The following is a 26293-nucleotide window of genomic DNA, read 5'->3' as shown; positions in this document are numbered from 1 at the left end:
AAATAATTAATGTTAAATAAATTATCATTAAGATTAGTTTAAAATTAGTGTTAACTATTGGCAAGATTTTAGAAAGGCTGTATTACCTGCAACAGTAGCCTAAAGAAATTAAATTGCTAATTAGTTACTGGTTAACATTAACCAATAGCCCGCACTGCCTTAGTTATATCATCTTTAAAAGGAAAGACGTTTCAGAAGTGGAACAAGTTCGAACGATTTTGACGTAACATTTTAAAGAATGAATTGCACTGATGAATCGTGCACAGTAAGACCATGAATGTTTATTAAAAAATGTACGTTTATGTTGACTTTAAGGATTTGTGCAAGAGCTATAGACAAGGAGACACTTTGAACAACACAAAACATACCCAAAACAAATTCTAACCACTTTAGCTAGCTAATGATCTCACAAACAGGTTAACAAAAAGTTTGGAACCATGTTACAACATTTTCAGGCAAACTTATTTGAGAGAAGCAGCAGAGGCAGAAGATGATAGATGTCATTTTATGGCGGTTCAAAGTGAGTGAGTCACCCTGTCAAAATACGGAGAGTGTGCGGGCGGCATGCTGTCACTGATGCGTCTTTGAATTGAACATCACCCCTTTAAACTCAGACGGGTGCTGATTGCACAGGGACCTCAACGTGCAATATGACGTGCCTTTTGAAACAATTTGTACAGTTTGTTCTACCCTACAGAAATTAAACATTGAAATATACAGTGGATTCCACAGGTCTGAGACCGCTAGTGAAAATGCTGCTAATTTGCATTTTTTAATATTTTTTATTTAATACAAAATATTTACACTTCAAATGATATTATGATTTGTGCTTCAATGGCATTAAGAAAATCTGACCTTTTTTGCAAAAGAGTCGATGTCCATGTCTGGGCCCACCCAAATTAGACCCGGGCCCACCCAGGATATTAGAGATTATTCTTTGACTTCAAATATATATTTATAAAATAGTTTAAAAACGGCATGAATTCTGATTTCTGAAAATGTGAAAAAACTGTTTGAATGTGCCGCCTTTCTGTTGTTAAGGAAATTATGGTAAAAAAATAAATAAATAAATTGGGGTGAAAATTTGGCCCATCCATTTTTAATGAGGCCCACCCAAATGTAATTTCCTGGCTACGCCCTTACTTAGAAGTGCTTCTATAGCTTTTTAATAGGGCTAACATTTTCTGAAACACCACTATAGCCTATATATTTATAGAAAGAAAGAGAGAGAGAGAGAGAGAGAGAGAGAGAGAGAGAGAGAGAGAGAGAGAGAACAAATATATATAGCCTGAGTGGATAAATCTCTTGCATGATCCTATTCGCCCCCTATTCTTCGTCACCAGCACACGCATGCATCTCCCTGTGGGCTTGTTTCTGAAGGAAGCACAGAACAGATAGTCACCTCTTCCACCTTCATTTAAGAGCTTTTTCTATTCACATGGCTGAAATACCCCGACCTTTCTCATTAAGTGATGTGTCATTTGTGAACACAAACACCCGTTGACATATTGCGAGATGCTTTGGATGTGGGTTAAAAATAGCCAAGCAGCACTTTATGTGCTCATGGTTTGTTTGGTGATGTCTGGTAATGTGGCTTAACATGAATGTTGTAGGATGTTTGGTATCCTAAGAAATCGTGTATGTATGTATGCTGAACACTGATACTAAGTTGTTGCCAATCGTTTACATGTTCAAAGTAAATAATGACATTGAATATTGGTGCATAAATCAAAACATCAATCAATAAATCAGTTTCGTTTTTACAAGAACTTTGACAAAAGTTGTTTTTAATTTGATTCTTATTATTTTTCTATTTCTGTTGTTAATAATAGTCTTCTGTGTTGGAAAGATATTTTTAAGTTGTTTTGCTTTGGGCAGCGACAAGGGTCATTCCCTTTGGATTGACAACCGTATGGTTATGACAGAATGAACTGCAACTATAAATGACTAAGCAATACAAAGTTTAGTGATGATTAATTCATATAAGCATTATAGTATTTGCATATTAATCATATTGTTTACACACTGTATTGATATTATATTCACTGTCTTCTGCATTATTGTATGTGCTTCAAAAAAGGGTAAATGTCAGCACACTGATGTTATTGTTAATGCTCCAATTTTTTTTTTCAAAAACTTAAACGTGTCACAGGCCTTAATCAGCATGCCATTTTTTGTCAAGTGGCATGAAAACCATGAAACAGGAAATTATTTTACAGAGGACTCACTTGGAACCTTAATCACTGTGTGTTCAATCCAAAAAGTCTGTAAAATTTCAGATAATTTGATATTTTTTGACACGGCAAGGCTCGTTCAGGTTCACATGCCAACTATAAACTTAGAATATTCATGAAACATTGTAAAAAATATATTTTTATTTTATTTTTATTTTTTTATTCTGATTTAGTTGTTTCCAATCCAAGTATGTAAAGAAAATAGATTTTTACTTTTGATTTTATGGTTACACTTTATATCAGAGTAATTAAATTAAAACTTTTGTTGCAAATGTTATGAAGGTTTCTAAAAAAAAAAAAAAAAAAAAATTTAAAACAAAGATGAAAACAGATTGCATTTTAAGCTTACATTTATGCATTTGGCAGATGCTTTTATCCAAAGTGACTTACAGTGCAATTATCACAGGGACAATCTCCCTGGAGCAACCTGGAGTTAAGTGCCTTGCACAAGGACACAATGGTGTTGGCTGTGGGGATTGAACCAGCAACCTTCTGATTATCAGTTTTGTGCTTTAGTCCACTACACCACCACCACTCCATATGGTGTGCATATTTAAATATTTAGATTTCCCTTACATAAATGTGAAACATGTTATTTTTGCAAATAGTTGTTTTATGTGATGTCACCATTAGGTTGATAAGTGTCCCCTTTGGTCATGTTGGACCCTGATAACACTATCTCAGTTCTCCTTGTTCATGTGCAACTGGAGTACAGACATTCAGTGGAGAATTAAGGTTTTTTTAGTGATTGACCTAAAAGCAGTTGTTCATTATTTAAGCTCTGTTATTGTGTGACCTAACTTTGAGTCCATTAAATTAAAATTATTAAGTTGAAACAAAAACATTTAAATAGCAAATATGAGTTAAGTCTACTTGCAGTTGCAATCTAGTTACCGTATCTGAAAAAGTTAAGTGAAATTAATTACACAAGTTTTGGAGATGGTATTTCTCAATTCAATTGAATAAAGTCAACTTGTTAGGGTTTTTAATGGATGTGTGTGTTTATGTATCCACTTGTGGCCAAATGTTTGGAATAATGTCAGATTTTGCTCTTATGGAAAGATATTGGTACTTTTATTCACCAAAGTGGCATTCAACTGATCACAATGTATAGTCAGAACATTAATAACGTGAAAAATTAATATTGCAATTTGAATTTTTTTTTTTTTTAGAACTTCTTGAACTGCAAAGATTTCTCATCAAAAAATCCTCCACGTGCAGCAATGACAGCTTTGCAGATCCTTGGCATTCTAGCTGTCAGTTTGTCCAGATACTCAGGTGACATTTCACCCCACACTTCCTGTAGCACTTGCCATAGATGTGGCTGTCTTGTCTGGCACTTCTCACGCACCTTACAGTCTAGCTGATCCCACAGAAAACTCAATGGGGTTAAGATCCATAACACTCTTTTCCAATTATCTGTTGTTCAATGTCTGTGTTTCTTTGCCCACTCGAACCTTTTCTTTTTGTTTTTCTGTTTCAAAAGTGGCTTTTTCTTTGCAATTCTTCCCATAAGGCCTGCACCCCTGAGTCTTCTCTTTACTGTTGTACATGAAACTGGTGTTGAGCGGGTAGAATTCAATGAAGCTGTCAGCTGAGAACATGTGAGGTGTCTATTTCTCAAACTAGAGACTCTCTCTCTCTCTCTCTCTCTCTCTCTCTATATATATATACATACTGTATATGCAGTACATATGTACTGTATAGATATATACATATACAGTTATAGTTTATATATGTAGACATACTGTATATGTAAATATCTCAAATCCCACTCTTTGTTTGAGACATATTTTATAAAGTAAATGTGCAAACATGAACCACAGAACATCACATATACAATCAAATAAGTATATGCACAAATTCATGTTGTCTACATAATTGAGCAGGGACACCATTCACACCACATTAAAATTTGACAACATAACAGATCACAAAATACCTACATGATGTTAACCTCTTGTAAGGGTTCTGAAACTACATGAATATGCATAAGAGTAAGAGGTAAAGAAATAACGCCTCTATTTCAATCAATGACATGGCATTTTTTATAGTGTCATACCACTTAGATAATATTGTTCATATTCCTTGTTCAAAGTACACAGATATTTTCTGCAACATCTTAGTAAAAAAATAAATAAATAATAATAATAATAATAATAATAATAATTAATAATATATATATATATATATATATATATATATATATATATATATAATATTTTTATTATTAAAAGATTCTTATTTGTTATTTAGTTGACCATTATTCAAAACCCAAATGTTTTACAATTTACTGCAATTCACAAACAATCAACTGGCAAAGTAACAGTTACTGTACTTGAAAACATAAGAAAAACATGTACTTGGATTTTTTTTTCTCACTTCAATCACTTTCAAAATTCGCCTGCCTTTACACTGCAACAGCCCTCACATATATGTTAGAAAACAAGAGAATATAATGCAGTATGTGAGGGTACACAGTTTTAATATTATTCATTTACAACATACTGTCAAAAGGTCTAAGTGACAGTGACATTTATACACATTGTTTCGTAGAAACTTAAGTTCTAAAGCGCGCGCAATAAAATGCTTTCAGTCTTGCATGATTTTCAAAACATTCCATTCCGTGCATATTTGTTTAAAACCATTTTGCGCATAATGACACTACAAACACACGCTGTGCGCAGCATTCTCCCATTGTTCGCCTGGATCAGTGTGGGAAAGCCCAGCGCTGGTTGAGGGGCACAACGTGACCTAACAAACAAGGAACCTCCGGGAACACCGTCAATCCTGAACTATGCGCACACGGGGCCCCATCTGAGGGGTTCAACGATGAGCGGCGCTTTTGAAATGACGCACAAACGCGGTTTTTCGTATTCCGCTCGCGTAAACCGCACCAATCACATATGCATATAATTCCAGAACGCATTTCATGTAAAATGATAGTAATTCAAATTATGCTTAACACATTTTATTTAAGCGTATCATCGGCCGTCGCGACACTCCCTGAGCGCGTTGGCTCTGGATTGGGAGGCGGAGACGGGACCCCCGTTGACGTCAGTGGGCCTGTCTGTTTCCTGCAATAGAAAGTGAGAGAAGAGAGCGAGAGGAAAAAACAGACCTCAGACCGTTACAAGTTGAAACCCTTGACAACAGTTCACACAGCACCTGTAAGTAGCCTACTAAAAGCTGCGCGTTGAAGACGCGTTTCTCCATCAATAAGTGTTTTGGACGCATGTAGTAAAGCGTTATAATGCGTAAACGCATCTCCAAGTGCTGTTGTTTTGGAACCCAATGTTGCAAGCGAGATGTTAATGTGTTGATGAAACTTGCGAGCACGTCTGTGTGAGTTTTACGCTGATTTTAACGGGTGTCGGTCGGGTTTGTACCGAGCCGGCCCATGTTTTGTAAGTTGCCGAGAGCGCACGTCTCCAGAATCCTAATAAGCGGGGTGTAAATGTTTACCAAGCCCGCAACACTGCTGGAGAGAGTCGCTGAAGCCGCGATCGCTACGGCAGGTAAGCGTAAAACACCCACGGGATGCAAACGGTCGCGTTTTTATTTGGATGTGCTTTGCGTCTTCGGCTGGTTTAAAGCGCATTTTGGTGTCGAATCAAGGAAGTGTGACTTGCTGTGTCCTGTTGCAGAGGACTCACAGGGGTTTTCCCCGGCTCCGCCCTCTTCATGTGTTTTTTAAGGGCATTAATGCGCCATTCATCCGGTGCGCACCTGGATTTGCCACTGAAATGTGCCATAAAAGCGCAGCGGCTTTAGCCGCAGGCAAATGCGGTGGTGTTGTGCCAGTTAGGTTTGGACACATTGTGACTCATCGCATGCTGATCATAGCTGCCTATACAGCCTACTAATAGTAGAGGCTGTCAGATTGGTAATCTACGTATGTGACGCATGTGTGTACAGTGGTTTCAGTTGGCTCTGTTCAGGTTAGTTTCGGGGTGTATTGCGTGATTAAAAGAGTGTTACAGTCTGGGAGCATTCTGCATTCAAAGCATGCATTGTATCAGTATGTGTGTGTTCCATGAGAATCGAAACCATGACCTTGGTTTTACAAGTGCCATGCAGTACGCTGAACTAAAGTGACAGATTTGGCATAAATTGCACGCTTCTGCAGTAACATTATTGCGAGGGGAATGTTCACACACACACACACACACACACACACACACACACACACACACACACACACACACACACACACACACACACACACACACACACACACACACACACACACACACACAAAAACATCCTAGGAGAATATGAGACCTGGTGCATGCGCCGTGTGTGTGTGTGCTCGAATCGTCGGGGAGGTGATGTCATTGCCGTAGAGCTGCACACGGTGAGAAATCATACACACTCGTAGTAAGTGTTATGTAATGTAGTGTGTGTGTGGATACATGCGGGGATGCATGGGCGAGGCATGGCAGATTTGCGTTTGCATGTGGAACAATGGAGCTGAAAAATGTTTACAGAAAACAAAACCTTCTGAACATTGAAACAAAGAGCATCTTGAGTAAAAGGCGGGGGTTATTAGCTTGCACCGCCTATTTGTGCAATGCCAATAAATTCAACATTTCTATCTTGAGAGATGTTGTTTTAAAAGGTTGAAGTCTGGTGATATGTATCATAACCTGACAACATCATCTGCCTTGTGTGCATTGCATTAAACTGTTAGGAGCCATCATGCACCCCAACACCATGAAGAAAGCTTTAGTGTTTAATATAAACATTGATGGACAAATATGGCATCCACTTCCATTACTTAATCAGTTTAGGTTTCCAGCTATTGAATTGTCACCACCATTGAACAGAATATGTGATGGTGCTGACAAAATCATTATATTTTGCTTATCACAGATAAAGGATAAGTTCACCCCAAAATAAAAATTCTGTCATTATTTACTCACCCACATGTTTTTCAAACCCGTTTGACTTTCTTCTAGAATTAAGGCAGAATGACAGGCTTAGTCACTATTCAATTTCATTGCATCTTTTGTTTATACAATGAAAGTGAGTTTTAATTTTTGCATGAATTCTCCCTTTAACACAAAAGTACCATTTCATTTTATATACTCTTTATTTTGTGAAAATTACTATGCTACATTTACATGTACTACCCTAAACTCAATATTTAATACAGACAGAAATATATATTAAACTTAAATAAAAACATGCATCTTTAAAATAAACATTTATGATATTCGGACAGAAAATGTTAAAGAAAAAAATATGTCTCTTTGATAGAAAAATGATATAGAAATTGTTTGGGATTTTGAGATAATATTTCTTTGTGTTAAGTAGATCTTATTACTATCTGCAACACCAAACGGTTACTGCATTTAAAGGGATAGTTCATCCAAAAATTAAAACTTTATCATTTACTCACCCTCGTGTTGTTCCGAACCTGTATGACTTTCTTTATTCCATGGAACACAAAAGAAGTTAGAGAGTATGTTAGCCTCAGTCACTATTCACTTTATTGCATCTTTTTTCCATGCAAGAAAATGAAAGGTTACTGAGGCTGTCATTCTGCCTTTACCTCCGGGAAGAAAAAGTCAGATAGGTTTGAAACAGCATGAGTGTGAGTAAATGATGACAGAAATTTCATTTTTGGGTGAACTTTCCCTTTAAACACAGTTACCGTTTTGTGGTACATTTAATACAAACAAATATAAAAAAATCCCAAACATTTGCTTTACAATGGATTTGACATAGTATAGTTGTGAAACCGAAAATAGAAGTACATTTAGCTAAAATTATTCATAAATAAATAAATAAAAAAACTATAAATCTGGCTGACATTAATGTTTTCAGATTCATTTAAACATTTTCATAAATTTTCTGACAGTGTTGACAAAAAGTATTATTAAAACATTATAAAAGAGGTGTGTTTTTAAATTAACCCTTTTTGCAGAACATAATAGTAAATGTTTCTTTTAAAGATACATGTTTTTATTTCTGTTCTTCTTGTATAGCCTAATATATGTGAATTGCTCCATCATTTTGAGTCATTTTGACCCCCAAAACACATTGAAAAACATTTAAGCACAAGGCCTAGGTTAGAAAATAAAGTCTAAAAAGTCTAAGCTTTCCAGTAATTTAATTATCATGTTTCCACTCCAAACCATTGTCGAGATATAATAATTTTACTAAAATGTGTATCTGGGACAAAGTCGCTCTATTTTCAAAACTAAATGGCATGCAAAAACCGTAGGTCATGTTTTGTATTGTTCCATTTCTCAAGAATAAGTGCTTTGCAAACTTATCATTTGTCAGACCCCAGTAGCACCTTTGAAAGTCACCTGCAGGGTTTGCTATACAGTAGGAACGACGGTGTATTGTCATTCCTCTGTGTTTCCCACCAGATAGAGCAGCAGGTGTGCGTATCAAAACAGTGCACATCAATCATTCAGTGCAATGAGAACAACAGACCATTCAGATCAAAACTGCGATTATGGCACCACACCTCATTATCTATGTCAATCCACCTAAAACGGATAAGTTCTTGGGTGTTTTTTCAAGTATGGACACTTTTGGCCTGCTTTTAAACTCTAAACCTTTCACAGTCTCAATAGTTTAATTCGTGTATAACAGTGGATTCAGGCTACATGCATATATCCATTCATACTGACAGCACTAGTGACAATAAAAGTGCTAGAGAGGCACTTTGCAGGTGTTTCCAGCAGGTGAAATGGATTTTCTCCATTTCATATTCTGGTTTGCTTTTGGACTGTGTGTCTTTTCTCTGTTTCAGATGTGCCGAAGGTGTCCTTCCTGTGTGGAATAGTAGATCGCCTTTCCTCTATGTGATCGCCTGCATTCCATCCATCATCTTTCCAGACGGTGTTTCAATGAGCACGCAAATTAACCTCTGAAAATGCCACGTACGAAGCAGAACAACCCCAAAAACCTGAAAGGTAAGCTTGTCTTTCCTTTCTGTTTGACCAACAGCCTCATAATGTCCTGATAGTTTGAACTGATGAATCACGAGCCAAAATATATTTTGTTTTGCTCGTGGTGTTTGTTTATTTGGTCATGCTTTTCACATCGTTGCAAATTAAGTCTGTTGTTTTGGACTGAATTTAAGCTGTTTATACATCTCACCGTGTTTGCAAAGTGTCTCCGATTTTACACATTTCTTTGGAGTTTTTAGAAAATATTTGAACAAAAAATATTTTAGCCAATTGAAATGTGTAGGGTTCCCAGACAAACTAGTACATTTTTTTACGTGACCTGGAATGTTTTTAAAGTCTCTGTGTGTGTGTGTGTGTGTGTGTGTGTGTGTTAAATGATGCTATTATCTTTATTTTTTTCTACAAATTAGTCATTGGTCAAAAGACTCATATGACTGAACATGCTATGGTTTCAATTCGACATGTCTTTCAAAAGTGTTTCAATATTAAAGACCCCATGAAATGACTTGGCGAGCACAGTTTTCATTCCTGTGTTGACGTTTTTCTGTTGAAGCAGGAAGTTGGGGCTAGTCGTAGCATATTAATTGGACAAAAACTTGTATAACACAGTCATTCATATTTTTGGTCCGTTTTCTCAGAAGATGTAGAAGCTGTACATTTTAAATGCATAGGCTATATCTGCTGAAAGTTCATTTTGTAACCTTTTAGGAGTACACCAGCATATAGATGGCCTCAAAGCTAATGCAAATAGATATAAACTCCAATTTTGATTTCATGATATCTCTATGGAAAACACTGCAGTGGTTTTTGACACAATAGTTACAGCTTCTGTTACACTGCAGATAACAATTTGGTCAAAATGTGTCATCTATGTAGTTCAATTGATATTTATCACTTTCTTAGAATTAAAAAATGAACTTTTTATGAAGCAACCTAGATTTTTGAGTGTTTGTTTTTATTGAAGGTCCTTTGCGCAGTGTTTGCTTTCAGCATGCTTGGCCAAACACCATTAATTATTTAGTTTGATTACAGAACAGTACCCACTAGAGATATGCTGTGACTTTTTCCAATATTAGGATTATTAAATTATAACCGCAGTGAGAGTGACAAAAATAACACTTTAAGAAACGTGTTAACAAAGCAAAGTAGATTGTATAAGAGAAAACAAATGATTCTTTACTGGGCAAAAGTGACTTTATGACACACTGTTGGTTTTCTTCTCCAAAATACATCTGTTTTATTTGTTTATATAGGGCCATCTCTGTGGTCACGGTAAGACAGGAAATGTAGTAGGTATGGTGGGGCACGCCAGAATAGCACTTCCATGCGTGACGTTTCTGTGGAATCCCAGACGTTTCCTTTTTACGTAAACATCTCCACCCCAGAACACACCCACTCAAATTATTCATGCCGTTTCATTTCATTTAAGTTGACGGAGATGAAGATTCATACAGAACCTAAGTGTTATTGGGTAAATCTCATGAAACCTGTCATGTCCAGGTCATATTTCACCCCAAAATCAAAAGAAAGAAATAAGAAAATAGAGGAAAGTAAAGCTCCGCTGGGGTTCTAAATACAATTATTATTTACCTAGTTACTTATTTATTTTATACACAATTTACAAACAAATAAAAATGACTTAACTTGACTTAAAGCGTGTTTCAGGACCACTAAGATTTTTTGCATTGTAACATTATTTTCATGGCAATTAAGCACCCCCCCCATTCATGTGAAAGACCTTCATGTGAAAAAAAATAACAATATTCTGTATAACTTCAGTTGTTAAGTATTTATACATCATGCCAAAAATTTGTTGTTCTGCCTATAATTACTGCTGGTTTAAATAAAAAAATAAAAATAAAAATAATAATGAAAAATGCTGTATTACATAGAATCATAATTGAGAATAATGGGAATTACAAAAAAATACAAATCAGTAAAAAAAGTTAAATGTCAAGACAAATTACAGTATTGAGAATTGTGTGTGTGGGGGGGGGGTGCTTAATAGTTACGAAAAAATTATGTCACTATGCATAAAATCTTAATGGTCTGAAAACAGGCTTTTATTTGATTTGATTTTAATTTATTAATATACAGTACTTTGGGGTGAAATATGACCTGGACATGTTTTTGTGTAAAGGATAAAAAATATGTATCCTAATTAGCATGTGAAATGAAAATATAGTCAAATTTATATTTACTTTTGGATTTGATAGTCTGGTATAATGTGGCCTTGGGGAATGTGAATGAAACAGTTGTACAGTGTTTTGAAGGAAAACAAAATGCTGATAGACAAAGAAAAATACCAGAACAAGGAACTGACGATTCCTGGGTCGCAGTGTTTTTGATGCCATGGATACAGAATCGACCTCTGTCTATCAGCAGGACACACGCCCTACATAAAACATGTCATAATCCTGACAGACGGTCAGAGATTCAAAGCAGAAAGGTTTTATTATCTTCTGAGCATACCAGGTTACCAGGGTGTTAGGTAACGTGTTGAGTTTATTGCTATGTGAAAACTCGGTTAAGACGACAGCTCAGATTTTGTGTGTGTGTCTGTTGTTTGGCCATCTCGTGACTTCAGTTCGTGAGCTGTGCAGGAATGCTTTGGTGACGCAGTTTGTGGGTAAACGCTCAGGAAATGAGGAAAGTCTTCCCCCCCGTTGGGCTCAATTTTTACTTTTCTGAAACAGCTGGTTTCCAAGCACATGCTACCACTAGCATTACATTGCTGTCAACCCTTATGCCACCCATTTTATGTAAATATAATTTACATAATTATAAACAATTAAGGAACAGTTTCATAGATACTAATCAGGACACAAACACAAACATTTTTGTTTTGCATGTATTGCATTTAAATGTTAAGGTCTTCCTTCTTTACATGAGCTTAGACATGTTTCAGCAACAATTTACCATTGTACATTGGACTATTTACTGATAAATTAAAAGTGTACTATATATAAAACGTTAACGGAAGCCTTGTTTGAGTTGGAATATTTTCCTTTTTAAGAGTAGGATATATTGTTAAGTGTGTGTGTGTGTGTGTATATATATATATAATATGTATATATAAATTTGTGGAAAATCTGTATAGTAGTGAGTTTTTTGCTAGGAAACATACTGTGAAAGGAACACAAGGTGTTACATTTGCCTTTTCATAGATTGTGCCTTATTCACAAAAGTTAGAGCTATTTGTCTGCTGCAATTAATGTTGCACAGTTCGATATATTTTTGAGTGGAACTTTTGTTATTTTCTAGTGATCACTGTAGTAGTTCATCAAATGATGGAGAAGAGCATTATAACTGGGAATGTAATCAGATGTGCAAGGTAGTCGCAGACTGATCTTACTGTGAATTCGACGACAGTAGGTTGAAAGTTCTTCAGTTGAAATTGGTCTGTGCTCACTGAAATTTGAATCACTGCCCCCAGTGGCCGAAGCTAGAAGTGTTTTTAACATATTGGCACGCGTAAGCTCCATTTTCCTTGTGAAATGTCCTAGTGTGGCACCAAAAGCAAGTTGTAAGCTGAGTGGTTTTTAGTTGTAAATTATGTAATGAAGTGAAGAGGAATGCATATTTTATTAGCTCTGCCCCCAAACCCCAACCTGAAACCTCACAGTCAGTTAAAAAATGTATTTTAGTGAGAAAATGCAACCTTTGAATCGCACTCATTGATTATGTGAACACGATTACTTCCTGGTTTCCATACGGGAACAGAACCTGTGTCTCTGAGGCTGCTCTTGCAATGATCTATCAGTCAACACCACAGGAGAAGGTAAACACATTTGACTTCATGCAGAAACGTCTGATGGGAAATGCTGCTTGTCAGTAACTCGGCAGAATGGGGTCGATGTCAGGTTACTGGAACATTTGCTTTGTAAAAATCAACACGACCACACGGTAAGTCGACATTTTCTAGTGATCATGGTATGGCAGCAGTAATTCATCGAATGATGTAGATGAGTGTTATAACTGGTTACATAACCACATGCGCAACGTAGTCGAGCGATTCAAAACATGTGGTGATGCTGTGCAGTCCCAGTAAAGTATGCCAGATCGTGGTAGTCTGCTGGATCCTCTGCAACACTGTTCAAATTGCATTCAGCACATATTGTTTTGAATTGGGTGCTAAAACAGCACAGGAAAAACCTTGTAAAATATTGAATCAACATGCTCTCAGACTAATACTCTTCGCCCACGTGCAGGTGGTGCGGTGCGCTAACTGTGTCAGACTAGAAGCTTCTGCATTGTGGGAAATGAACACTCAAACAGAAAAGTCCTTTTTAGTGCAGCACAAGCGCTTTAATCATGCAAGACAGATGCTGATGTTTTATTGTCCTTTTGAAGCTGCAGGTGTAAATGTTTACCCAGAATGATTGTCTTGACTTTGTGACCCAGGAATCCTGTTAATAATCTACTCCTGGGTGTGTTGGCTGACCTCCCAAGAGTACAGGCTTGTGCAGGGTGGAATTGTGTAACCCGGACCGGCGCTAATAATCTCAGGTGACACATAGTTGACTTCTCACGGCCAGTGATGGATGGGCCCAAAGAGTCAGGGCTGTCACATTAAATTGTTTTTGTGGCAAAAAATCTAGTCCAGGCTGAATAATAATGATTGACTCCAAACAGGTTTCCCGAACATGTTTATTGCTTCTTCAACCCTTTATGTTATTTATTTATTTTATTTTGGTCTAGTGTTTCCCCAGTGCTGTAGTGGTCTGCCCTATCCCTCCTCAGCATCAGCGGTCAAAGGTCAGGCTGGGGTTAAGCGGGGGTCACAAACTCACTGTAGCCATTGCCCTTTGGTTGCTTATTGATGGCATAAAGATAACCCTTTCTTTTATTTATTTATTTTATTTTGGTCTAGTGTTATCCCAGTGCTGTAGTGGTCTGCCCTATCCCTCCTCAGCATCATAGGTCAAAAGGTCAGGCTGGGGTTAAGCGGGGGTCACAAACTCACTGTAGCCATTGCCCTTTGGTTGCTTATTTCAGCATGAATTCTATTCTCAGATCCTAGAGATTGACCCATAAATATCTCAAAAGTCTTACTGTCCCCCAGTCAAACAGTTGTCACATCTCTGTTCTTATGCATGTAATTGAGTAAATGTAACTTATTGTAGCTTTTAATGCCAAATGGCAAATATGCACTGAGAGGAAGACTGGAATGCATTATTGTCAGTGATATGGAATTTCTGGGCCAACACAATAACTGAGAATTCACAGCTCATTGTGGCCAATACTGATATTCTACAGTTTTGACCGCTTCAATATGGAACATGGATCCCCTCGAGTGTTTCGCTTCCCATGAGGGACGTCTTCATTTTAGCCAAAATAAAAAAAATCCTGGATTGTATGGGACAGTTGGAAATTCTAGATTGCCCCTAAGTAGCATACATATGTTTTTTGTTGCATTTTCGATTAAATTCTTCACAAAACATTACCAGAATATGTGAAATGGCATATCATTACTTACAGCAGATGATCCTGATTAAAATGAGTCCCAACGCAATGCAACATAGATGTTGAAATTGGCCTCACAGAGCAACATGAGGGCATGCGTACTTGGCACAAATAAACCGTAACAAATTATCGGTGGAAAAATCAGTGGTTATTGACCCTTTGCTAAACTCCGCCCCACTTGGCTATCATTGCTCTGACAAGCTCTGCAGAACTCCCCATTGGAATGAATGGGAGATTGCTGTGAATGGCCCAGTATTTGTCAAAATGTTCTCATAAACAGAATGGATGATATTATTATGTGGCCTGGAATGAAGAGTGACATTGTAAAGCATATTTATCTGACATTTTCTGTGAAACAAATTGTTAAATTACACAGTAATTTGATTGTAAACTGTGGAGACTGTGAATCAGAATTGAGGCAAACCATCATCACTTAAAGAGAAAAGTGTCACTTGATAGCGATTACAAACCTCATAACATTGGTGTAAGTGAAAAGAACTGCTTATAATTAAGCAATATCACACAAGCAAGAGTGCGATATGGCCCTACATCAGCACTGCTGTGATTTGTAGGTATTCACAGCAGTGCTGATTTAGGGCCATATAGCACGATTGCGAGTGTGATATTGCTTATATACAACAGTTCAATGAACAAGTAAATAAAAAAGTGAAAACAATAGGAAAAACTGAGTACTGTCATAAAAAAAACGTTGTAAAATACATTAATCGAAAAGATTCATTCCTATAAATGTATTCATGCAGTGGATGAAAATTCAGAAATGACAATGCAAGTTTTTTTTTTTTTTGGTCAGTTTTAAAGCCTTATATTCAGAGCTTTGTCCTTCGTTTCCATTCTTCTTCTCTGTGGTTTATGGCAAATGGCAAATTGCCAGCTAAAAAGAGCACTGCGCCACCTAGAGTACTGGGGATTATTTAGGGTTAGTGAATTGAACAACATAGACTTAAACATAGACTTAAAAAATTAACTCTGTAAAGATTTGGACTCTATGCATTTACAGATTCTGTGATAACAAAGATGAACTCTGTTAAGATGTGACTTTAGATTAAAATTATCTCTAAAGCTGTGATGGAGTTTTGTTGCTGATTCCAAGATGGCTCTGATTTTTACCTGTTGTGTCATGCTTATGAGGACAAACCAGTATTTCCGCACTCTACAGTTATGTGAAACCAATTCTGTTCTTTCTCTCCCTCATTCTTCCTTCCCTGCAGCTGGGATCACCCTCCGTTTTAGCAACAGTAACTAAAAACAGTAACTGCTCAGCAACAGGTTTAGCCATGCCTGTTTGGCTCCCTGCTAACTTAGTAGAAAACTTTTTAGAGAGAGAGAGACAGCAAAATAAATAAATAAATACAAATAATTAATGGGAGAGGTTGATTTCCTTTTTCAATGTAGTGACATACAGAACATTTGTGAATATGTATGTTTTCAAAACCCCAGTAACCCTTTCTCTAATCAACGAGGCTTCTAAAATAGTCAGAACATGTTTGTATAATGAGGAAAAAAGGTATAATTCTGCTTGTCTTTTTTTCTTGATGGAATGATTATTTTCCCTCATCCATGGAAACACTGACTGTTTCCAGTAATTAAGCTATAAATTTAACAGTTTTGCTTTTAAAATGTGTATTTTTTCCTGCCTGGGAAGAAAGGGGGTCTAGCACATGTTCGTTTTAGGTTGCAGAGCATGTTTCTTTGTTTGTTCGCTGTGGGCTTTTCCAGGCATGAAAACATCAGACGGGCCCTGTACACTCATTGGTCAACAACTTTGCTTGTGTTACATTCATCTACTTTGCAAGCGAGTGACGTGACGCAATGGAAATAGATTGCTACCATCATAATTATCAAGCTTTTGATGTTAGGCACTGTGCAGTGTACACAGTTTTTCATTATAATTGGAGCAAACAAATTTCATTACATCATTCTGTAATGCACTGAAAATAGTGATGGAAATGTGCATACTTTTAGGTATTTGTTGCATACTGTTGTCGCTTGGTAGTAATCATCAGCAATTTGGCTGAATCCATTTACTTAATTCATTATTACTTCTGCATAACACTTACTTTATGTCTACGTAAATTGAGCGTCATCCATGAAACACGAACGGGACTCATTTTTGTGTAAATCGTTGGTAAAGCCATTTTAATACAAATTCTTGCATTCATGAAAGTTTTCATATTTTCAAAATGTTACAACGAAATTTAAACTTGCTCCTGACCGTGTGTAAATTATGACTAAAAGACATCCGAATGTGTTGTGTTCTTTCAGGCAAACTAAAATAATTCAAAAAAATACCAAATCATTGATTGAGTGAATGTAACCTTATTATTTGTGATTAATTGTAAATGAGCATGCACATGCACCCTATTTACGAATGTTTGGGTTTCACTAACATACGGACCACTAACTAAGAAATTTGCGTCATACGCAGTGTTTATGAATCTGACGGAAAGTTTTCATTAAGGTCCATTTTATGCCCAATTACTCCCAGTTTACACATATATTTGCAAAAGTTTAATGAATTAGGCCCATTGTTTGTAAAAATGTTCTTATGTAAAATGTTGTATTAAATTCTACGTGACAGTTCATGTAACAATTTGTGTTAATTGTTCGTAAACCATTCTTATGTACATTTTGCATCAAATCTAATGCAATATTTTATGTAAGGATTTTAGCATAAATCATTCTTAAAACCATTCGTACATACAGTAAATTGTCACATAGAATCAAATGCGACAATTTATGTAAGAATGGTCAAACAATGGCATTTCGGCAGAAACTACAGTTACCATGGTAATTATTTTGAAAGGAAAGTTAACCTCACTTCTGAGTGTTTGTCCAGTTCTGTGAGGCTTGAAGCCATCTTGCAAACCCTCACATTGTTTCCTCTCACAAGGGGTTCGTTTCTAAAAACAGCCAGTGTAAAATTCATGCTCTCTGCCCCCTTCATTCCACCCCCTCAGCGTGCCTGGACACTTTCATTCTTTTTTTGAGATATCAGAAAAGATATGCGCAAAAGATATCAAACCCTGATGGCATACCAGCTGGAAACCCTTATAAGGGTGTTGCATGGAGCATGCATGTGTGTGCGTGTGTGTGTGTGTGTGTGTGTGTGTGTGTGTGTGTGAGACTACACTGGCAAAGCCTAATGGTTTACACAAGTGAGGCTCGATCTAGTTGTTGCTAAGGCAACAGGAGCAGCATGAGTCTGTGTGTGCAGGTGCCGTTTCTTGTGTCTGACTGCTAGAGGAAGGAGGGGGAGAGAGAGAGACATGCTTTTTCTTTTTTTAAGAAGGTGGATTGACTCGAACGATTGATTATCTGCGGGAGAGAGGATGATGAGAGAGGATAAGAAAAGGTTGAGAGAGAGAGGCAGAAGGGTCGTTTGATAGAGAGGCAGCCTTGAACGGGACCCAGCGGGAGTCAGGTAACCCGGATGACTTTCACACAGAGAGAGAAAGGCAAGAAAGAAAGACATAGACAAAAAGACAAAAAAACAAAACAAAAAAAAAGAGGTAAGAATGCAATAATACAGTTATTATATAAATAATAAAATTAGCCAAAGAAATGCAGAGGTGTGTAGACGCAATCCCTTAAAGGGATAGTTTACCCTAAAAAGAACATTTCTTTGCTTACTCTCACGTCATTCCAAACACGAATGACCGTCTTTGTTACTTGAAGCATAATCTGTACGATGAAATGAATGAAAGGAAACTGGATCTGTTCAGCTCCAAATGCAATAAAAAAACACCATAAAAAGTATCCTAAAGGTAGTGCATACTACTTGTGTGCCGAATTCCAAGTCTTCTTAAGCCATTCAGTCACTTTGTGAAAGACAGACTGAAACTTTTATGGTGTTTTTTTTTTTTTTTTTTTTGGAGCTCGACAGCATCTATCCACATTCAAAAGCATAACGTCTCCTTTTGAGTTCTATGGAAGATAGAAAGTGAGATAGGCTTGGAACAACATGCATTGGTATATTTGTCTGAACTACACCATTAAGGGCTTAATTATATGTGTGTGTGCTTATGTTTGTGTGTGTGTGTGTGCTAAGATCTCTCAGCCAGAAAATTTGAAAAACTGTCCTTCCTGGTTCTCTCTTATGTATGTGTGTGTGTTTGTGTATTTTGATGGAGCATGTTTTTAAAGGCATACAAAAGCAGATTCCCGGGCCAGCACAACATCAGATTCACCCGGTTCATTTTGGAAATTCCTGCTGTTGTGATGGGAATCTGGCTTTCTTTCTCCATCCAGATGTCTGCAGTCCCTCATGTCCTTCCAGAGCTCATTCCAGACAGTTCAAAGACTGTCTCAAGCATGCCAAGAAACGGGCTAGGTGTATTTCAGAATAACAATAATATCTTACGACATCAAAGCACTTACTATAGATCTTATTCATGCTAGCGCCATCTTTGATTTTTAATGGGAATAACAACACGGCTGTGAGGGATAGACTTACAGTCTCTTCAATGGGCTGTACTGCAGTTTAAAGTGTTTTTGGATCATTCTGTGGACAAAACATTGAAAACATATCTTTCTGAGAACATTCAGTTGACAAAAAACTCCAGACAACATGAATTGTGGAAAATCAGATGTGTTCTAGGAGCTTTATACAGCTTTATACCGTGCGTGTCATTGAAGAGATGGGAAGTCTATCCCTAACAGCCTCATTGTCATTCCCATTAAAAATCAAAGATAGTGCTACCGTGAATATGGTCTATAGCGCACTACTTGTAAGGCGATACATTTTAACATTTGCATTACATAACCAACTGCATTTACAAGTTTGTTTGAGTGTGATCAAATTATGTGTTCGGTTATTTTATTTGAAAGCCACATTTAATCTGCAAAGTTTAAAACTGTAGCTTTAGCGCAGTGAATGATTGACAGGTGAGAGGGCGGTCCTTCACTGCTGTCCGGGACACATCAGGACGGATTAGAGTTTACACCTCAAATGAGATGTGGTCACATGCAGTTTCACTACTTCAAAAGTGGTTTTAGTGATCCGATCACAAAACGTTTTTTTTTTTTAGCATTGATCACATGTGATTTGCTCACCCAGAGACCGATCTTAATACTAGGTGTAAACGGGGTATAAAACATGAGTCTTTCCCTTTAAAACTGATTCACACAGAGCAACCCTTGACCTCCGTTACAATCTGTCCACCAGCAGGAAACCTCTCTCTCTCTCTCTCCCATTTTCTGCATCTCTCTCTCTCAGCCTTGGCTCTGTCCTTGTCCTTGAAAGCTTCGAGAGCTTTCTAGCATTTGCTTTCACTCACATCAGCTCAGAATCCTACAGAAGAGCTCAGATACTTTCACTGACTGATTCAGAAACATGCAGCTTTTTTCATTTGTATAAATATGAAAGTGTCTCTGCAACAGAATGATAAAAATATGAATAGATGCACGTTTTTAACACTGTTATCACCACACATCTTTCCTTCTTTCTTACACACACATACATAGGCAATGATTTTTAGTAATAATAAAAATAGGCGTTATGATGTTTTAGATATGTTTTTGCATTGTCAGACTGTGGGCCTTATCTGGAAATAGTGAGAGGGTGGAAACTTGTCCATTCATAAGGAAACTGCCCTTTCTATGAGCTTGAGGCTTTAAATCAAAACATTGCATTACTATGGGCTGCTGCACACTAGGTACAAAAGTTCACACAGCGACAATGCACTGTTTTTGTTGTTCTTGTGTAGGATAATTCTTTGTTTCTATAGGTTTATTATGTTGGGTCATGTAACTTAAATCAACATGCTACATAGATGGCTAGCTTTATTTATTGTTATTTATCTTTATGTTTAACAAAATGGGATGTATTTAGAGACTTTTTCACACCAAGAGTGACATGGAAAAGTGTAATGAATCGTCAATGTACATTTTTTATTTTATTGTTTTATTTTATTTTATTTTATTGTTTATCTTTGCCAGTTTGGGACACTGCATTGCTCTTGGTGTGAATTGGCCTTTACTTTTAGGACATGATGAACTGTAGTCTGTTTGCCTAAAGAAACCCTTTTAAAGGTGCTGTCAGCAATTTCAGTTTTGTTAACTAGACCGCATCATGCCTTCAACCCCATGCATTCTCTCCAAATCCTGCCCCCGTTTTGTTTTTTTGTTTTTTTGATTTCCGGTGATAAAATTGGTAACATTATCTATTAAACATCATAATTAAAGCCTTTTTTTATAGGCCTAAAATGCAAATGATCAAACATCTACTTTAATATTTATACCAATACTGATACCTCTATTAATGTTTATTTATTTTTAATTTTTTTTGGCAATTTCTGAGTTTAAAATTGGTAACATTATACATTTAACATTTATATTTAAAGCCATAGGCCTAAAATGCAAATGATCAGACATCTACTTTTTGTTTATAATTTATTAACAACAGAACATTTTCAATCTTTTTACAGCTTTACAGTTTGTTACAAATGAGCGCTGTGACTGAGCGCTGTCTACATGCATCGTTCAGTATTTCTGCATGTTAAGATGAATGGAAGAAGAAATCAGTCTAATTATATACAACTATTTGCTTGTATAGCTCATTTTTGTGCCACGTTGAACTTTATGAAATGCAATAATTTTCAAGGTAAATTAAAAAAAAATCTCTAAATAATGAAAACCTTTAGTATCAATATTTTAACGCGAGTATTGATCCTCTCCATTATTATCGATACTTTGGAATCGACCCCACCAATCAGACACGACTGCCTAAACACCTGATCTTAGGTCAGTATGATCACTTTAGATCCACCGTATGGGTGTTTGCATCATGAAGGAGAAATCTCAGAACATAAAGAGCCGCAGCGATCAAAACGTAGTAGAGAAAAGCCAAATAATCAAAAGAATGAGTGACTGAATGAGCCATTGGATTTGTGAAGTGCTTTTCAGACATGTGACACACTTTACATGTCAATGAGTTTCATTATTATGCAACGGAAGCCTCTGCCAGCAAGACCTCGTCCAATTAAACGACATCAACCGTCAATGAGGAGTCAAATGTTTAAGGGGGTAATGTTAGTATTGACTGTGTCACTGTATAGTGCATGGCTACACCACTTGTTAAAGTGTATTGTGGCATATTTCAGAGTGAAACTGAATGTTCAGAGGGAAACAATGTAAGTCAGGCCCAGTTAAATCTAATAATAATTTTCACAATATTGTAAAATCAAAAGATATCATCTGACTTGGCTCATTCGAAAAGGTTAACTTTTCGTGCATGACTACTGTGTGCATTTTCCATTTCCCATTTTGATTTGTAACTAGTAGCACCTAATAAACAAGCCAAAAAAATAAATAAATAAATTCTAGAGCAAATAGAAACTGATTTTTCTTTTCCTAAAAATTGATGTCCACATATGTGGACAGTGGGACTAAGTTGTTAATTTTAAGTAATAAGTAATTTTTTTCTTCAAATAGTTTATTATGTGTCCAGGTGTTGGTTATTCATGTTTTTGAGACGTTATAGACATTACAGCTGATTTTCTATAAAGCTGAATTAATCATTCTGATTTAAAGTTATGGCCAGCATCATCCAATCACTGCCAACCATGTTAAAATAAAATGTGCATTATAAAATTCTGAATCTATGTACTGATTATCATTGTCCCATGTCAACCAAACATGTTGAGTGGTCCAAACATCATCTGCAGCCTGAAACTGAGGCTACATCTACATTAATCCGGATACATTTGAAAACGGCATTTTCGTTTCAAAACGCTCTCCGTCCACACTAGCGTTTTCAAGCGTTTTCCAAAAGTTGCTCATCCACACTGAAATGTCTGAAAACGCTTACGTCCCTGTACTGCGCATGAGTAAAACGTAAGACGCTTCGACATGCATCATTTCCGTCAGGCGTTTATTTACTTTCCGCCTCTTTGAAACGTCGCGGCAATGTACGGTCTGAAACGCAACTGTCCTCGCGTTCCGCCGCTGAACAACAACTGCGAGTAAACATCCCGTCTCCTTTGAAGAAATGTAAGCTGAAGTATGTACAAACTGACATTAATCTTTAACAACGCAATCAAACTGGAGAGTAGCCAAAACAACTGCGATACAACGTCGTCCACCATCTTGTTTTGGACTGAATGGGTCACATGACTGCATCACATGACTAAAAATGCATCATCGTTTTCAAAAGCATCCGTTTTCACAGTCCACACTACAACGCGAAACGGCGTTTTCAAAGCTCGGTTTTCGCAGACAAAAACGTCGTCTCAGTGTGGACGGAAAGCCAAAACGGAGAGAAAAAGATGCATTTTCAAAAGAAAACGTATTAGTGCGGACAAGGCCTGAACTTTTGGTCGGATTTTAGGAGTGAATGCACTTAGCTGCATAGAAAGCTATAAGATGCTTCCTTGCTCCCTATATAGTGAATGACTTAACCTCCAGTGTGCTGTCTGTCTGCACTGGTCTGAGAACAGTTCGAAATTCCATATAAAGCCTCTGAAAGCAAAAGTTTTCAGCTTTTGGATGAATACATTTATTCTCGATGTTAAAATACATAGTAAATATATAGGAATGCATTTACTAATGTTAATGACTAGAACAGTATTGTATAGTGATAACAAAATAAAATATAACAAAATTTGTATGGAATTTTTTAAAGCGGCATATCAAACGAAACTAGTGACGCTACTTAAAACAACTTAGAGGTTTCTTACCAGAGGCACTTTTGTTGGCTCTGTGCCCTTAGGAGCGCTCCACAAAAATCAACGTCATGCTGTTGTGTCACGTGACGAGATGCGCCAGAAGTTTAACCCTTAAATGATAGTGTAGAGTCTTGTGAACCGCAATCAGTCTGTTTTAATTTATTTAAATTATGCGTTGTGTCGCACAAGGTTAAGAAAGGAGATGTCCGTGAATACATTTGGTTACTCATTCTACATTTAATTATGCAATAAAAAAGACTGATGTACAGTACGTCACTAACCTGTAATACACTTCCCTTGTCTCGTTTCAAAAGTTTTCTTTGTTCTGTGGTAGACTAAAGTTATTTTAGTATTAAAGTCATTGGGTTAGGTTAAAGGTTTGAGTAAGGGGCTAGATTTTGTGGTTAAATTTAGTTTTGGGTCGGGGATAAAACATAGGAAAAATCGTAATAATTCCGTTGTTTGTTGGTTTGTTTATTTTTCTCTATGGGAATAAGTCATATGCTTTTGTATGAGCTAATTCGTACGATTTCTTACGATTTCACCATCTCGTACTATTAATATGACTTGAAGTGAGACCGGTTTGGACGGGGCTTCATTTTAAAGTGGGGGCGGATATTATTGGTTAATATTATTTTCCACACCCACTCGGCTTTGATTACAGATTATCAGCAGAAGAAAGAAGTATTTTCAGAGGCAGAGAATGTTATTGCATTTTGATGAAAGATTATGAAAAAAAGGAATTTTTTTTCCTCCAGAATAATGTGTGTTGACGAATTGTGTGCTATATTCCATAGTTCCTTCATTCATTGAAAATCAGAAAGTATCAGGGAATTGTAAAATTTTGATTTCCAAGCCTGAAAAATTAGTCACATTTCTGTAGTGAATATACATTTTCTAGTTATGCTCAGCTCTAAAATATTCCATTGTCTTGAAACTGCTCTTTGTGAATGCAATTTATATGAAATTATTTAAAAAATCCTTTAAGCATAAACAACTGGAAATATAATTGAAAATTCATTAGTTACAAAGTGGAAATCCCAACGTTTTAACAGAGAAGCAGGGTTGTGATGTGTGTGAGGATTACATCATATAATTGAGCTTTTTTATAATGAAAAATTTGTGATTTGAGAGGAACAGATGATTTAGATCAAAGAGGTTGTGAAAAAGTATTGATTTTCTGCAGAGAAACTGACCGACAGGACGTGCTTGGCAATAACTCTCATTCAGGGATGAAATGATTCATAAAGCGCAGAATGAAGAGAGATTGATTGGTTAACGAGTTATGAAGAGGGATGAGATGATGTGAGTGTAGAATGAGAAACGAGAAAAAGAGAGCAGAAAATGTATATATTAACAGTAGGAATGTGTTAAACTGTTCTGCCATGAACATACACCGAGAGAGAGAGAGAGAGAGAGAGAGAGAGCGCGAGTTCTGATGAATGAAAATATGAACAAATAAAAGACAGGCAAAGGAAATGATTGGCAGAGAGGGATAATTGCAGAAGAGCTGAAGTGGGAGACGTGACTGCGGTGTGTGTGTTCTCATTTACCTTCTGGATGAGCTTCATCATCTTGTGTAACATGTGGGCTGCTTCTTCAGCAGCTGTTTCCATGGGAATTCTGCGAGAGGGAGGGATGACGGGATATCGAGCATTCCTACGAATCTCCTCTCCGAGTCTTCCCTCCATTTCCACTTTCATAGATGCAAATTAGTAAATAAGATTTCAAAGAAACCAATTAGCCTGAAACCAAGCTTTTCCACACTGAAACGTCTGAAAACGCTTACGTCCCTGTACTGCGCATGAGTAAAACGTAAGACGCTTCGACATGCGTCATTTCCGTCAGGCGTTTATTTACTTTCCGCCTCTTTGAAACGTCGCGGCAATGTACGGTCTGAAACGCAACTGTCCTCGCGTTCCGCCACTGAACAACAACTGCGAGTAAACATTCCGTCTCCTTTTGAAGAAATGTAAGCTGAAGTATGTACAAACTGACATTAATCTTTAACAACACAATCAAACTGGAGAGTAGCCAAAACAACTGCGATACAACGTCGTCCACCATCTTGTTTTGGACTGAATGGGTCACATGACTGTGTCACATGACTAAAAATGCATCATCGTTTTCAAAAGCATCCCTTTTCACAGTTCACACTACAATGCGAAACGGCGTTTTCAAATGTATCCACTTTGGAGTGCGTTTTCAAAAAGCTCGGTTTTCGCAGACAAAACAGCCGAAAAAGTACGTCGAAATAAGTCGAAAGTATCACAGACGCACCACAAAATGTTGTGGTTGCTTCAGTAGTCACATATTTGCTTTTATGACACTATTGTTAAGGTTTAAGGTAGGGAGGTCGGTTTTGTTGATTTAAAACTCACTAAAGCATTAGCCTTAAAAACCTCATTTGTTTTGGAGAAAGTTTTGAAGAACTCGCTTTTAGCGCCACTCAGTGGACATTTCACCTCGAAACTGCCGCGATACGTGTAAGGCACCGCATAATGTAATTTTTTGTGATATTGTCGCCGCAGTCACCTAATTGTAATCATGTGTTCCTTATTAAATGCATGTATAATTTAACGAGTGCTAGTAGGTTGTCGTTTCGGAAATGTGGTTATTAAAATATATTTGTATACTGCACGATTGTATACAAAGTCATTCAGGTATACCACATATTAAATTTACATACTGTGCTAAAAATACACAATGCATGCTGCAAAATTTTATGAGTAGTACGGCAGTATGGCATTCCAAATATTCCCTATTTTCCACATTGGCATCAATAGTATTTTTGTAAAAAAAAAAAAAAAAAAAAAAATTAAACAGTCAAAATAGTCTCTTCAAAGCAGAGATGAGGACACTGGCCCAGAGACAAAGCCAAAGCAGTGGGGTGTGAGAGATATTTTCTATCAAAAGATTAGGGTAATATATTTCATAGTTCATTAGTCGAGGGCACTTGGATATTAATATTACAAGA

The 26293-nt window shown here is 36.8% G+C and overlaps 1 protein-coding gene across 2 annotated transcripts in view; it reads left to right on the top strand.

Annotated features, from left to right (window-relative positions):
- Window positions 1-4501: 4501 nt before the first annotated feature.
- Window positions 4502-26293, top strand: part of LOC127420851 (zinc finger protein 40-like) — an 88637-nt gene continuing 66845 nt past the window's right edge. Inside the window, exons 1-2 of one of the 2 annotated variants that reach the window (XM_051663414.1) lie at window positions 4502-5404; window positions 9007-9169. In XM_051663414.1, the coding sequence (XP_051519374.1) occupies window positions 9130-9169 (40 nt within the window). In that variant the 5' untranslated portion in view covers window positions 4502-5404; window positions 9007-9129. Of the gene's footprint in view, window positions 5753-9006; window positions 9170-26293 lie in introns of both variants that reach the window. The other variant, XM_051663416.1, reaches the window with a different exon arrangement.

The sequence above is a fragment of the Myxocyprinus asiaticus genome, chromosome 30 (assembly GCF_019703515.2).
Source record: "Myxocyprinus asiaticus isolate MX2 ecotype Aquarium Trade chromosome 30, UBuf_Myxa_2, whole genome shotgun sequence".
NCBI classification, from domain to species: domain Eukaryota; kingdom Metazoa; phylum Chordata; class Actinopteri; order Cypriniformes; family Catostomidae; genus Myxocyprinus; species Myxocyprinus asiaticus.
The sequence above is the reverse complement of the archived record's forward strand: the minus strand, read 5'-3'. Positions and strand labels throughout refer to the sequence as shown.